The sequence below is a fragment of the Echinops telfairi genome, unplaced genomic scaffold, assembly GCF_000313985.2.
Source record: "Echinops telfairi isolate 266 unplaced genomic scaffold, ASM31398v2 ScPeMD7_7424;HRSCAF=8462, whole genome shotgun sequence".
Classification (NCBI taxonomy): domain Eukaryota; kingdom Metazoa; phylum Chordata; class Mammalia; order Afrosoricida; family Tenrecidae; genus Echinops; species Echinops telfairi.
Window position 1 is genome coordinate 59,710,463 of NW_022111324.1, and position 12,216 is coordinate 59,722,678.

Here is a 12,216-nt window from a genome sequence, read left to right on the forward strand (position 1 = left end):
CCAGTCTAGACTGTTGGGGCACCATGCCCTGTCTCCAATGTCCACCCTCATCATTCCCTGGGGATCTTGCTACTCCCCTCCCCTGCTGTTCTGCTGCACTAGATAATTAAACTAAGATTGCTACTATGTTTTTATCTGTTAGAGCAAAACATTTGTGCCACCCAGGGACCTGTCTGTGTCATACATTATATATTTTAAAATATCACAAAGAATCCTATTTTGTTTTATGAACTGGTAAATGGGAAATTTATGGTTTTCTGTTTATTATTATGTAGGTATCATGACTGGGGCCTTTTATTCAGTATCAACACTATTGAATCAAATGATATTGACATATCATAAGGTAAGCTTCTGCTTATGTTGTATTACATGTCTGCCGAGAATGTTTCCATATTGCTTGAGCTTCTTATTAGCATGACCATAAGATTCAGGATTCTGACTGTGTTATAAAAGATTTACATTTGTTTCCATTGAGAAAATATTTAATCCAATTGTAAAACACAGAAATCAGAGGTTATTATTCTTTTTTGGTTTTGGTTTTGGTTTGAGGTTATTATTCTTATAACAATACTGTATTTAAAAAAAGAAAAGAATTTACTAAGAGTGCAGTAAAGCACCCCTGGAACACACATTCCTCTGGTTCCTGGAGGCTTCCTCACCCCCCACTCTCATGACCCCAGTGCTGCTTCTCACTCTGGACTGGACCAGAGCAGGTACACAGGTATAGATAAGAGATAAAGCTCAGGACACATGGAATCCAGGAACAGGAATGGGAATAGCTATGCCAGGAGGGTAGGGGGAAGGGGTGAGAGGTGGGGAGGAAGAGGAACCTATTGCAATGAGCGACACATAACCACACACACACCCCATCCAGAGGGAAGAGAAACAGAAACCATGGGGGAAGGGAGACAGCAGTTGGTGTGAGATATGAAAATAATACTTTATAATCAATCACGGGGTCATGGGGGGAGAGAAAAAAGAGAAGCTGATATCAAGAGCTCAATAGGAAGTAAATGTCTAGAAAAGAATGATGGCAACATCTGTACAAATATGCCTGATACAATTGATGTATGGATTGTCATAAGAGTTGTAAGAGCCCTCAATAAAGTGATCTTTGAATTAAAAAAAATTTTTTTAAATAAAAAAATTTAGGAGCTACCAATACAAATGTAGGGAAGTAAATCCCAGGGATTTACTGACCTGTTAGAATATGTAGATGTTAACAGATTAGCCTCCTTTTCACATGTTTGAATTATGGAAGAATACTTGTGCTTCTAATTTTTGGAAGACCAAGGAAACTTTTCCTGTTTTACATCTTTCATATTTTAGGTTTTCACCCCCAGTCTTAAAAGAGACGATATGTTCTTAAATTGCTCACTACCGCATTCATCCTCACTCGTACTGCGTCTTTCATGGTATTATTATATCATTATATGCTTAAGTTTTATCTGATTATTACTATCAACTATGAAAAGGTCTATTAGCACTATGTTAAAGATGTGTGAGTTAATTGTTCATGGAAATTGTTTTAAGGGAGAAGAAGTAAATGCTGGAAGGATTGGACTGGTTCTGGTCGTGGCTGGAATGGTGGGCTCTATTCTTTGTGGTTTATGGTTGGATTACACCAAAAGATACAAGTAAGTATATGAAGATAAATGCATGGTGTCCACAGGCATCAATTTTAAAAGAAGCTTTACTTAGAATTCTTTTTTAAAAAAAAATCTAAGTATTATTATGTAAAGACGTGGACACTCCAATTTCTTTCATTTTTGCACGATTTCAGTGGTGCACAAGTTCCTCATCTACCTCATTGGTCGTATTGATTTTGGGGGGACCTGTATTGTGCACCACTTTCTCTGTTAAGACTCACACAGACCACTTCAGGAGAGACTGCGTCTGTTCTCAAGCGCACTGGAATCCATGCGACTGTGCTGAATTGCTCTGTGATGCACAACTGTGGACATCGAGCTCAGCCATCTGTGTTGCTTTGTCGGGGAGAGGGCTGTTCAAGCTCTTTGTCTCATTTTAAATTGGATTGTTTGGCTCTCTGCTGTTAAGCTGTAGGAGTTATTGTTATATTCTGGACATGAAACCCTTTACCAGCTATGTAGTTGTCAAGTTTTCCTCCCCCTACACTTTAGGTTATTTTTCATGGACAAGAAAGTATAAATTGTGAAAACCAAAGAGTTTATTGTTGGCTGGCCAGAACAAAAGCAAACATAGGATTATTATATGCCTGGAAGAACCAAAACATTAATGATGGTTTTGTTTTTGCTTTAGACAGACTACTCTGATCGTCTACATTTTGTCCTTTGTTGGAATGGTTATATTTACTTTTACACTGGACCATGTCATCTACCTCATCATTGTGTTCATTACTGGAGGAATACTTGGGTAAGCGTTGAACATGTTCAGGAGGAATGACATCATGCTATCTCAGTTCTAAAATGTTGTTTCTTAACTCCAGTTTTATAAAACTTTCCATTTTATAAACTATCATGGGCTCACGAGGGAGGGGGGAGTGGGGAGGGAGGGGAAAATGAGGACCTAATGTCGGGGGTTTAAGTGGAGAGAAAATGTTTTGAGAAATGATGTACAAATGCGCTTTACACCATAGATGTGTGTATGGATTGGAATAACAGTTGTATGAGCCCCTAATAAAATGTTAAACTAAATAAATAAATAAAACTTTCCATTTATCTAAAGATTTTAAAATATTTTAAATCTTGAAGGATCTGCTGTGTGCATGGAACTGTGGTGTGACATTGATTTTTGGTATGCTGTAAGTGAAAAACGGATATGCTTTGTTTAATCCTGGTAGCGTTATTTGGTTAGAGAGATAGTTCACTTAGAAAACTAGAGGTAAATTTTTCTTTGGGGGCAAAAAAGTAGGGATTACTCTGCTCTTTATGTCCTGAGACCCTGGGCTGATTGACCAATCAGAATAGTCTTCATTTCACATAGGAATTCATAATGTTCACTTATTTGATTGTTATAAGAGACTTGAGAGACAGAGCAACTGCATGGGTATGTGATATTGTCCTGTCAATAGTTCTTTCTCTAATTCTGGATTTATTTTTCCTAGTTTCTTCATGACTGGTTACCTACCATTGGGGTTTGAATTTGCTGTTGAAATCACTTACCCTGAGTCGGAAGGCACTTCGTCAGGTCTTCTTAATGCTGCTGCGCAGGTAATCCTTCGATTTCTCCTAGACCTGGGATGATTAGGAAACATGCCTGGCATTCTAGTCGAAAGCTGAAGAAATGGACAATGAGTTGGACACAGCTTTTGTTTGAACAATGCTGCCTCTTCATGAATGGGGTTTTGTTTTTGTTTTTAATGAATTTTTTTTATGTTACACGATACAAATAAAATGTGTTAAAGAAAGTTCTCGGAAACCCCTCTATACTTCTTTTCAAGAGGCAGAATTAATAGAAAGCATTTCTCCTTTTTAGATCTTTGGAATCCTGTTCACATTGGCACAAGAAAAGCTCATATCAGCCTATAGTCCTTTTGGAGGGAATCTTTTCCTCTGTATCTGGATGTTCGTAGGCATCATTTTAACAGGTCAGTCGGTGGACTTTCATGACAAAAAGTACTTGCGTCATGCTGTCTGTATGTTGACTTTTCATGTACCCTGCTTCGCAGTGGCCACCCCAGGGGCCGGGTGAGTGAGGTTGAAAATAAGAGCCTGTTACTTCTTTTCTTCTAAGGATATGGATTTGTCAAGTCATTTTTCATGCGTCAAATGCTATCCTGTTTCTATCATGGAAAATAAAAGCCCTGTAACAAAACTCAAGACTCGTTACCATCGAATCGAGTCCATTCTGACTCAGCAGTGCTGTAAGAGAAAGCAGACCTGCCCCTGGAGGGTCCACTCCCGATGGAGCACACAGCATCATTGCTCTCCCTCAGTCCCCCGTGGGTTCTCTTCCTATGGTGAGCAGCTCAGTTGGTTATCCACTTCGTTCTCAGGGCTTCTCGTCAGCGGGGTCAGCACAGACCTGAAGACAAGCTGGGATCCCCTGCTTTCCAGCAGTGTGACTTTACACAGGCTATTTAACCTCTCCAGTCCTCAGTTTTCTGCTTTATGATAAGGGGTGTTAAAAAAAGCACTTGCCATTTAAACACATAGATCCAGTCTTTATTATGAGAGAGAGAGAGAGAGAGAGAGGAACCAAGCGTGACAGTCATTATTGAGGCGGCAGAAGAGATGGTGTGGGGCGGGCCTGTCTGACTCTGGTTACACAGAGGGAAAGAGAACCCAACCCTACCCGGCCCAAGCCGATCCTTGCAGCAAAAGTCAGCCTTGCCCCCACCTCCAACTTGCTTTCCCTACTCTGATACCTACCATCCCTCCCCAGCACGCTCTGTTGATCATTTCTTGCAAAGACAGTTCACAGGTAGCATTCATAATTATGGGCCTTATTAGGGAAGTTAACAGGTTCAAAGTTAAGAAAAGAAAACAAAAATTAGGGAAATCAGGATAAAAAAAACATTAAGGATACAGTCCTTCAATGTAAGATATGACAAAATAATAGTAATTTATAAATTATCAAGGGTTCAAGAGGGAGGGGGATCAGGGAGGGAGGGGAAAAATGAGGAGCTGATGCCAGGGGCTCAAGTAGAAAGCAAATGTTCTGAGAATGATGATGGCAACAAGTGTACAAATGTGCTTGACACAATGGATGTATGTATGGATTGTGATAAGAATTGTACGAGCCCCGAATAAAATGATTAAATTTAAAAAAAAAAAAGGATACAGTCCTTATAACCACATGGCCTCTCCTCAGCCATGCCAGCAAGCACAAACATCTCTCTCTGGTCTGCAGCTTGTCAGCCACGGGGCCCAAGGGCTCTGAGCTGTCCTCAGTGCACCGGGTGGCCACTCTGCTGCTCCTGCCACTCCCCAGGGGGACCCGATACGCACTCTGTGTCTGTTCCTGCTTCTGAGGTGGCTCACTGTATCCCCAGTGGAATGGCAAAACTGACCAGTCCCTCTCGTGTTAGTCTCATCTATTCTTTTTACCTGCTCCACCCCGGTAACCTGGTGGGGATTACTGAGGTGCTGGATGGAGGAGTTCTGTCAAATCATTCACTTGAAGGGCACAGAGCTTCCCCTACGGGGATGGCTCACTTGGGAAACAGACGGTAGGGATGGTGGCACTCTGCTCAAATGGTGCTTCACAGGGCTCCTTTGAGGATTAGCTGAGATGTTCCCGGAAAGCTGCTGGTACCGTACGCCGCAGCTAGGAAGCAGCTATTACGGCAGTGCGAGGGCTTGCCCGGGGCAGGGGCAGCCTGTTGTTGCACTGCAGACACATCATCAGAACAGACAGGAAAGAGAGTAGGGGGAAGAGATTGTCAAAGACCTTTCCTCCATAGTTTGACCGTGCACACGGGCATAAAAATGGATTTAGAAGTAAAGCTTGCATCTTCTATTGCTTCCAGGCCCCTGCTGGCCCCTCCTGTCATTTCACTTTGCTCATTTCTTTGGCATCCCTTTCCCACCATGAAAGCTAGACGGGGAATTGTTTCTGGCATCTGGCTCTGACTTGGTTCAAGGGGAGAATCTATGCGGAAGAATGACTCAGAACTAACTTTCAGGGTTTTTCACCAACACCGTGGTTTCAAGACATCGACTCTGCTTCCGTCTTTGTATTCAGTGTCCAATGTTACATGCCTCTGAGGCCACGGAAAACACAGTGGCTTGTGTCAGGTGCACCTTAGCCCTCACAGGAACAGCCTTGCTCTTCAGCACTTACGAGACCTCTTTGGCAGCAGCTGTACCCAAGGCCATATATTGTCTGACTGCTGTTTCCGTGAGCATTGATTGTGGATCCAGGACCAACCCCCACCCCCACCCCCGCAAAAAAAAAACCTGTTTTTGGAGTCGATTTCCATAGACTCCATAGCTACCATCCTTCTCTCTATTCATCCCGATGGTACCTATTGGTACAGCTGTGAGCAACTTGGGTAGCAGGGGTGGTTACACATTGGGCTGCTGACCACAAGGTCAGCAGTTCAAAACCACCAGCCATTCCATGGGAGAAAAATGAGTCTTCATACTCCCATTAAGATGAGACATTTGAGTCAACCCCACTGACAGCCTCGGAAACCACAGGAGTGGTTCCACTCCGTGCTGTGGGGTGACTGTGAGTTGGAAATCGACTCCATAATGTTAAGAAAAGCTCTGCTGTCATAGTGCTCACCGTTGGGCTGTTAACCGCAAAGTCAGCCGTTCAAACTCACCAGGGACTCTGAGAGAAGACGACGAGGCTGTCTGCACCTGTAGAGATTACAGTCTCAAACCCAAAGGGTCCGTTCCACTCTGTCCCGTAGGTTCATGCTGAATCAGAATGGACTCAGGGGCAGAGGTGTGGCTCTGGATTAGTGTCCGCAGAGGCCAATCCCTGGAAAAAGGGTATCTATCATGCTTGGTAAATTAGAGGGTCCGTCAAAACAGTGGTTCAACAAAGGATTTGAACCTATCGTTTGTAAGGGTGGCACAGGAGCAGACGATGTTCCGTTCCATTGTAAGTAGGGCTGCTATAAATTGGAACCCACGAGGCAGGGCCTAACCCCAACATAGTGTGTAAATCTGACAATATCTAAAAGACTTTGTATTCTTCAGAGAAAAGCATATTCACCTATACTATATGATAACCCCCTATGCTTCTTCATTTCAGCATTAATCAAGTCTGATTTGAGAAGACACAACATAAACATAGGAATTACAAGTGATATTAAAGCTGTAAGTAATGGACATTTGTATGATATATTATTGAAAACATTTTGCACATAATAAGTATGAAATCAAGCTAGATGATCAACTGGCATTTTTGTTTGTGTTGTTCCAAGCTAGCCATAGATCCATAATAATTGGATATGCCAGATATCATAAATGTTTTATCTTCTGATTCTTTCTACAGGTGCCTGTTGGAAGTCCCACAGATCAAGAAACAAAAACAGTTATGTTGTCCAAGCACTCAGAGTCGGCAATTTGAGATACAAGGCAGAATGAAACGTGCCCAAATGATATCATGTGACAAGTGAGATACGATGTAATGATCCTTGGAGAAGTGCATTGGCACTGAGGCTTGGTTTTTTTTTATTTTGAAGCTTGGTTTTTAAATGATGGAGATTGAACAGTTACTTGACAATTGATTACTATGTGAACTCCAAATACACAATTACTTTTGCATAAAGCACATATGATTATTTTAATATTACCATTTATCTAATGAATGTCCCATGCTTAGTTTTCTACTTTCTGCCTGAAAGTAAGCTTTTTGGCATTCAAAATTTGTAGGAGCCCTGATGGTGTAGTGGTTACAAATTGGGCTATGATACATAATAAGATCTCTAACTGCTCCTCAGGAAAAGAGGAGGTTTCTACTCCTGAAATCAGTGACAGTCTCAGGAACTCACTCACAGGGGCAGTTCTACACTGTCCTCAAGGGTCTACGCTGTTCTGTGATTTGGCATTAGCTCAATGGCAGTGAGTCTGATAGGACAGGGTAGAGTTGCCCCTGTGTGTTTCTGAGATGTAACTCTGTAAGAGTAGAAAGCCTAGTCCTTCTCCCAAGGAGTGACTGGTGGTTTCAAACGGCTAACCTTGTGGTTAGTGACCCAGTGCACAGCCACAACCCCACCCTCACCCACTCTGCCCTAAAGGCTCGCGATGAGTCGGAATGGACTCAATCAATGGTAGTGAGTTTTTTTCTTTTCTGAAAGTCATGTGGAAAACAAATTGAAATCATAACAAAAATTTCCCAGGACTTTTTGAAGTCCCATGACTTTTTCCCAAATAGGTAGTGTTTGTTTTGTTTTCAGAAAATAAAGCTCGGAAGCCTTTCTGAAATGATAACATAGGGGCCCATTCCCCGAAAATCATGAAGGAAGACAAGCTGTTTAGATATAGAGTATTTAATGGAGCCCAGTATATAAAATACTCCTATGTGGCTACTTGTCCATGTGCTGACAAGCCCCCCTCAGCCTGTGAGTACAATATCCTATCTGCCGCCAGGAGCCCAACAAAAGGTCGCTGCCTGGGCCAGGCTGCCAGGCAACCTCCGTGGTTGCTTCCATTCCTCCCACTCCTTGGGTTGTAGCGTGCTCTGTGACAGGCACACTGGCTCCTCATGAACCGTGCGCTGGCATTCCATCCTTACAACAATTGTGGTGATCCTACCTGTTTTGTGCATTCATGAGGCAGCAAGCATGGGGGTCACAGTCTTGTGTTCCCCTCCCAAGGGCATGGCAGTGGAGCTGGGCAATGTTCTCGCCCTCCTCACAGCACGGGCCGTGTGCTGATGGCCGCCTCTGGGTGTGTCTGCAGCCAGTGGGTGCCTCTTCAGGATTCCTAGCTCCTGTAAGGCCTGCACTTCAGAATTGTTGTTTAGAGCAGGAAGGGAGAGTCAGAGAGGATGTTAGGAAGAAATGCGTGTGAGCTTGATGATTTACCAAAGAGAGCAGAATGGGGACTGAAGCTGCCACTTCTGTGGGGCCTGGAGAGGGCAGGCTAGGAGGAAGTGAGCCTGGTGTGACTCCCCAGGCTCCAGACAGTGTGCACTAGGCTCCTAGAGGTGGGCATGGAGTTCTGGAGGCAACTCCAGGCCGGCAACTCTGACCCAGCCCTGGAGGGAAGGGAAGTGGCTAGGCTGTGGGTCTCCTCCAAGGCCCTCATCACTAAACTCGACACGGTGATGAGCAATGCAAGGTGATGCTATTTCTCTGATCATGTATTCTAAATTAAAGTGTGAAAAGCCGACAAATGAAGGGTCTAGAAACAGAAAGTAAGAAATCCTCTGCTTTTGCTGAATGTCAGTGTTCCCATAATGACCTGGTCTTCGGAACCTCGTCATGTCAGTGAGTGAGGAGTGGGTGTGCTTGTCTACGGCAAGCAAAGCACGTTTTCTCTAGTACTGAGCAAGAGATCACTGTTCCGTGTACAGGTTGCCTTTGGTCGTGGAATTCTGTTGTAATGGTCCAAGGACACCCACCTTGACTCATTTATCTTGAGTTCATCTCCGCGTTGCCTTTTTATAACACTATCAATGTCAACACAATAAACATTTTTTCACTTTTATTTCAAATAGAGTAATTTTGTACCCGTTGCCTTTTAAACTCGCTCTCTTTTTTATTACCTACGTAAATTTCTAGTACGAAATCGCCATCACAGATGTCACTGGTACTTCCACGATTTCCTGAGCCACACATCATACTTTCCTCTTCAAGAAGCTTGAAATAAAAAAGAGTTCTAGAGTAATTTCAGGGATCCAAAATGGGTGGTGGGCCTTGTCTAATCAGTTGAAGGTCTGGACACCAAAAAGGGAGGTTTCCTGGCAATTTGCTTCTGAAAGGCTACAGCCTTGAAGATCCTATCGCACTGTGCTTCTACTCTGTACACACGCGGGCTCCATGCGTCAGAATTCACTCCACCGCCTTGATGTCCCCATTTAGTGGAGACATCTTGAAATGCTAACTACTTAAAGCCCACAGTGTCATTTACCGCCGTTTTCCTTTGAGGAATAGGCTGCCCAGCGACATCCTCTGTCAGTTGAGGGTGGGAGGGACGCATCCAGAGCGTGCAGAGTTCCACGCTGTGGGGAGAGCAGGCCTGCTGACATGCTCAGGGTAAGGAGGAGTGCCTGCCACTGACTGTGTACAGTGAGAATGTAAGTGTGGTCAAGGCCCTGGTCTTCTCCAGTTGACAAGGGATTGTTTTTAGAGTCATGACATTGGGCAGCCATAATATTAATACTATGTTCACTCACAAAGGCAGTCAAGTAATGAATAACCTTGGAGCAAATTGGTCATTCTGATGTTGGCAGAATATGTGCACTGGTTCATATGAAATTATCCCATGCCTTGGTAGTCAAATGGCAATAAATGATTTGGGATCTGACCTGGAGAATGTGTTGCCAGAAGAACCTTGCTGGGTTCAGAAACCCTGAGTCTCCATCTGAGCTCTCGTTGCAGTGGTGCTTGTAACCCTGATCAAATGACTGCACCTTTCGGGACAGCCTGGGCCTCATCTGTAGAAAAAAGTCACTCAACTTGCTCTTAAAAACAGGTTTTTTAAAAAAAAAAACAGGTTTTTAAAATCTTCTTTTTTTAAGTTTTTATTTTAACGACTGTTCACCATGGCATGTAAATCTAGCTAGCGGAAAACTCCTTGAGCAGTTGGCTGAAGAAGTATGATGGTTGTTTTGTGGCTACAACAGACGTTCGAATCTCTTCTAAGCTTATGATTCAGTAGATGATAGTTGGGCGGAAGAAGCCCAACGATGATTTTTTGTGGGGTATTTATACCACAGGTTGGATGGCAAAAAAATATTTTATGGCTCCTCTGAAAACAATTGTGTTCTTATTTTTAGGTTGTCAGTATTATTTAAAATGATCACATGCTTGTTGAAATCTTCAGGTTTCATACAAACCACAGAGTAAACCAAACCACTCTCTTTCTGAAAAGCATACATGTATGTTGTCCATATTTGTCCTTATTTATTAACAAGGAGGTAAACTATGATGTGAAAAACTGCAAAAGCAAATTAATGACGCTCCTGCATTTTGAATTACAGCTGTTTATAATATGTCAAGGTGTCGTATAATTGTATTTCATGTCTGGAAAATGGAGTGTGTTTTCCCAGCTACATTCTAGCAACATGATTTTAGGAAAGAAACAAGGTGCTTTCAAAAGTTGTTGCATTTATCAAATGTAACAGATCATAGCGTTTGCCTTCAGACAATCTTGGCAAAACATCTTTGAAAATACACTTCTGTGTAAACTCAGATTCTTGCCAGAAAAAATGTCTTTTTGCCTCAAGTCATTTTTTTTCATGGTCTGATGTTGGCTCTTTATAATATTTATTTGTCTGCTTGTTCTTCAGTATGTCAAGGTTGGAATAAATTTATTTTTTTAAACTTCACTTTGTCTGACTTTTTTTAAAGTTCTGACATCTAGGTAGAGTGAAAATGGATCGTAGGATCACAGGATAATCCAAGGGGAGGCGTGGTGGGCTCTACGAAGCGCAGGGGGACAGCCCAGCAGCTTCAGGGTGAAAATAGCCACGTCGCTGTTAGCTGAGGTAAAGGCAGGCAGCCCTGGACTCGGAGACCTGTGCACAGTGGGATTGGAACTTTGTGAGTGACAAGGTTTTTATTGGCTGATTTCAGAAATAGCCTTGCTAGGCCTGTCTCCCAAAGCAGTAAAGTACAGAGAGCGCAAATCTCCAGATGAGCTGCCCAGAGTTAGCCACTAGCTAACTAAGCTTCAGACGTTTCTGTTTTTCTCTGGTAGAGTGTGTCCACAGCCTACTGTGATGATTAATGTGTGAACCTGACTGGTCTATAGTGACTCGGTGGTTCGGTCAAATACTAGTTCAGATGCTATTAGAAAGTTCTTATATGTAATTGAATCAGCCTTAAGGGAAGCTGATGACCCTCCACAAGATGGTTGGGCCTTGTTGAATCAGTTGAAGACCTAAGAGCTAAAGGGAGTTTCCTGAAGGAGGATTTGCCTCAAGTCTATAAGTAGACATCTCACCAGAATGTCTTCTCCTCCCCTCCCTCCCACTTGTCTGACCTATAAATGTGGGTACAGAAGAGACCAAGACCAGAATTTCCAGCCTCTCACCTGACCGACCCCGGATTGTGGATTTGCCACCTTTAAACAACCCTCCCCCACGCCCCCCAAGCTCATGTGCCAGTTTTTCAAACAAATTCCTCTCTTTATTAGTGGGCCTGTTTCTCTGGGGAGCCCTGAGAGAAAGCACCTCGTGTCCGAGAGTATAAGTCACCCTCCTTTAAGGCTTTGTGGATTTTAAATGAATGTGATAAAACTGATCTGAAAGTTCGTAACAAAAAATAAGGTATAAAAAGTCATCCTTTTGGGGGCACAGGTCACTCACCCACCCAAGGGGAGGGTATTGTTTATATCTCCACAGGGAAAGAGGGACCAGACTTCAACCCAGTGCCCCAAGATGTGAATCCAACATACCGGCGTGGAGTAGGGAACTAGTGGAGAGGTCTGGGGGGCCAACCCCAATCCCAACTACTAAGTGGACACCTTCCCCTCCCCCCAGAAGAATTTATTTAAAAGGACAGCATTGAACCTGCAGTTCCGGGACAGGGACATATCTGATCAGAGCACGCGGGAGCAGATGAAGGGGGAGGAGGAGAGAGTGGAGCACATCCTGGCCCACCAGGCC

General features: G+C 43.3%; 1 protein-coding gene across 1 annotated transcript in view; it reads left to right on the forward strand.

Moving 5' to 3' along the window:
- FLVCR1 (FLVCR heme transporter 1) overlaps positions 1–7,542 on the forward strand; it is a 27,361-nt gene extending 19,819 nt beyond the window's left edge. Inside the window, exons 4-10 of the mRNA XM_004699879.2 lie at positions 276–343; positions 1,534–1,637; positions 2,281–2,394; positions 3,086–3,191; positions 3,457–3,568; positions 6,691–6,755; positions 6,934–7,542. Coding sequence (XP_004699936.1) covers positions 276–343; positions 1,534–1,637; positions 2,281–2,394; positions 3,086–3,191; positions 3,457–3,568; positions 6,691–6,755; positions 6,934–7,008 — 644 coding nt within the window. The 3' untranslated portion in view covers positions 7,009–7,542. The remainder of the gene's footprint in view (positions 1–275; positions 344–1,533; positions 1,638–2,280; positions 2,395–3,085; positions 3,192–3,456; positions 3,569–6,690; positions 6,756–6,933) is intronic.
- Positions 7,543–12,216: the final 4,674 nt, after the last annotated feature.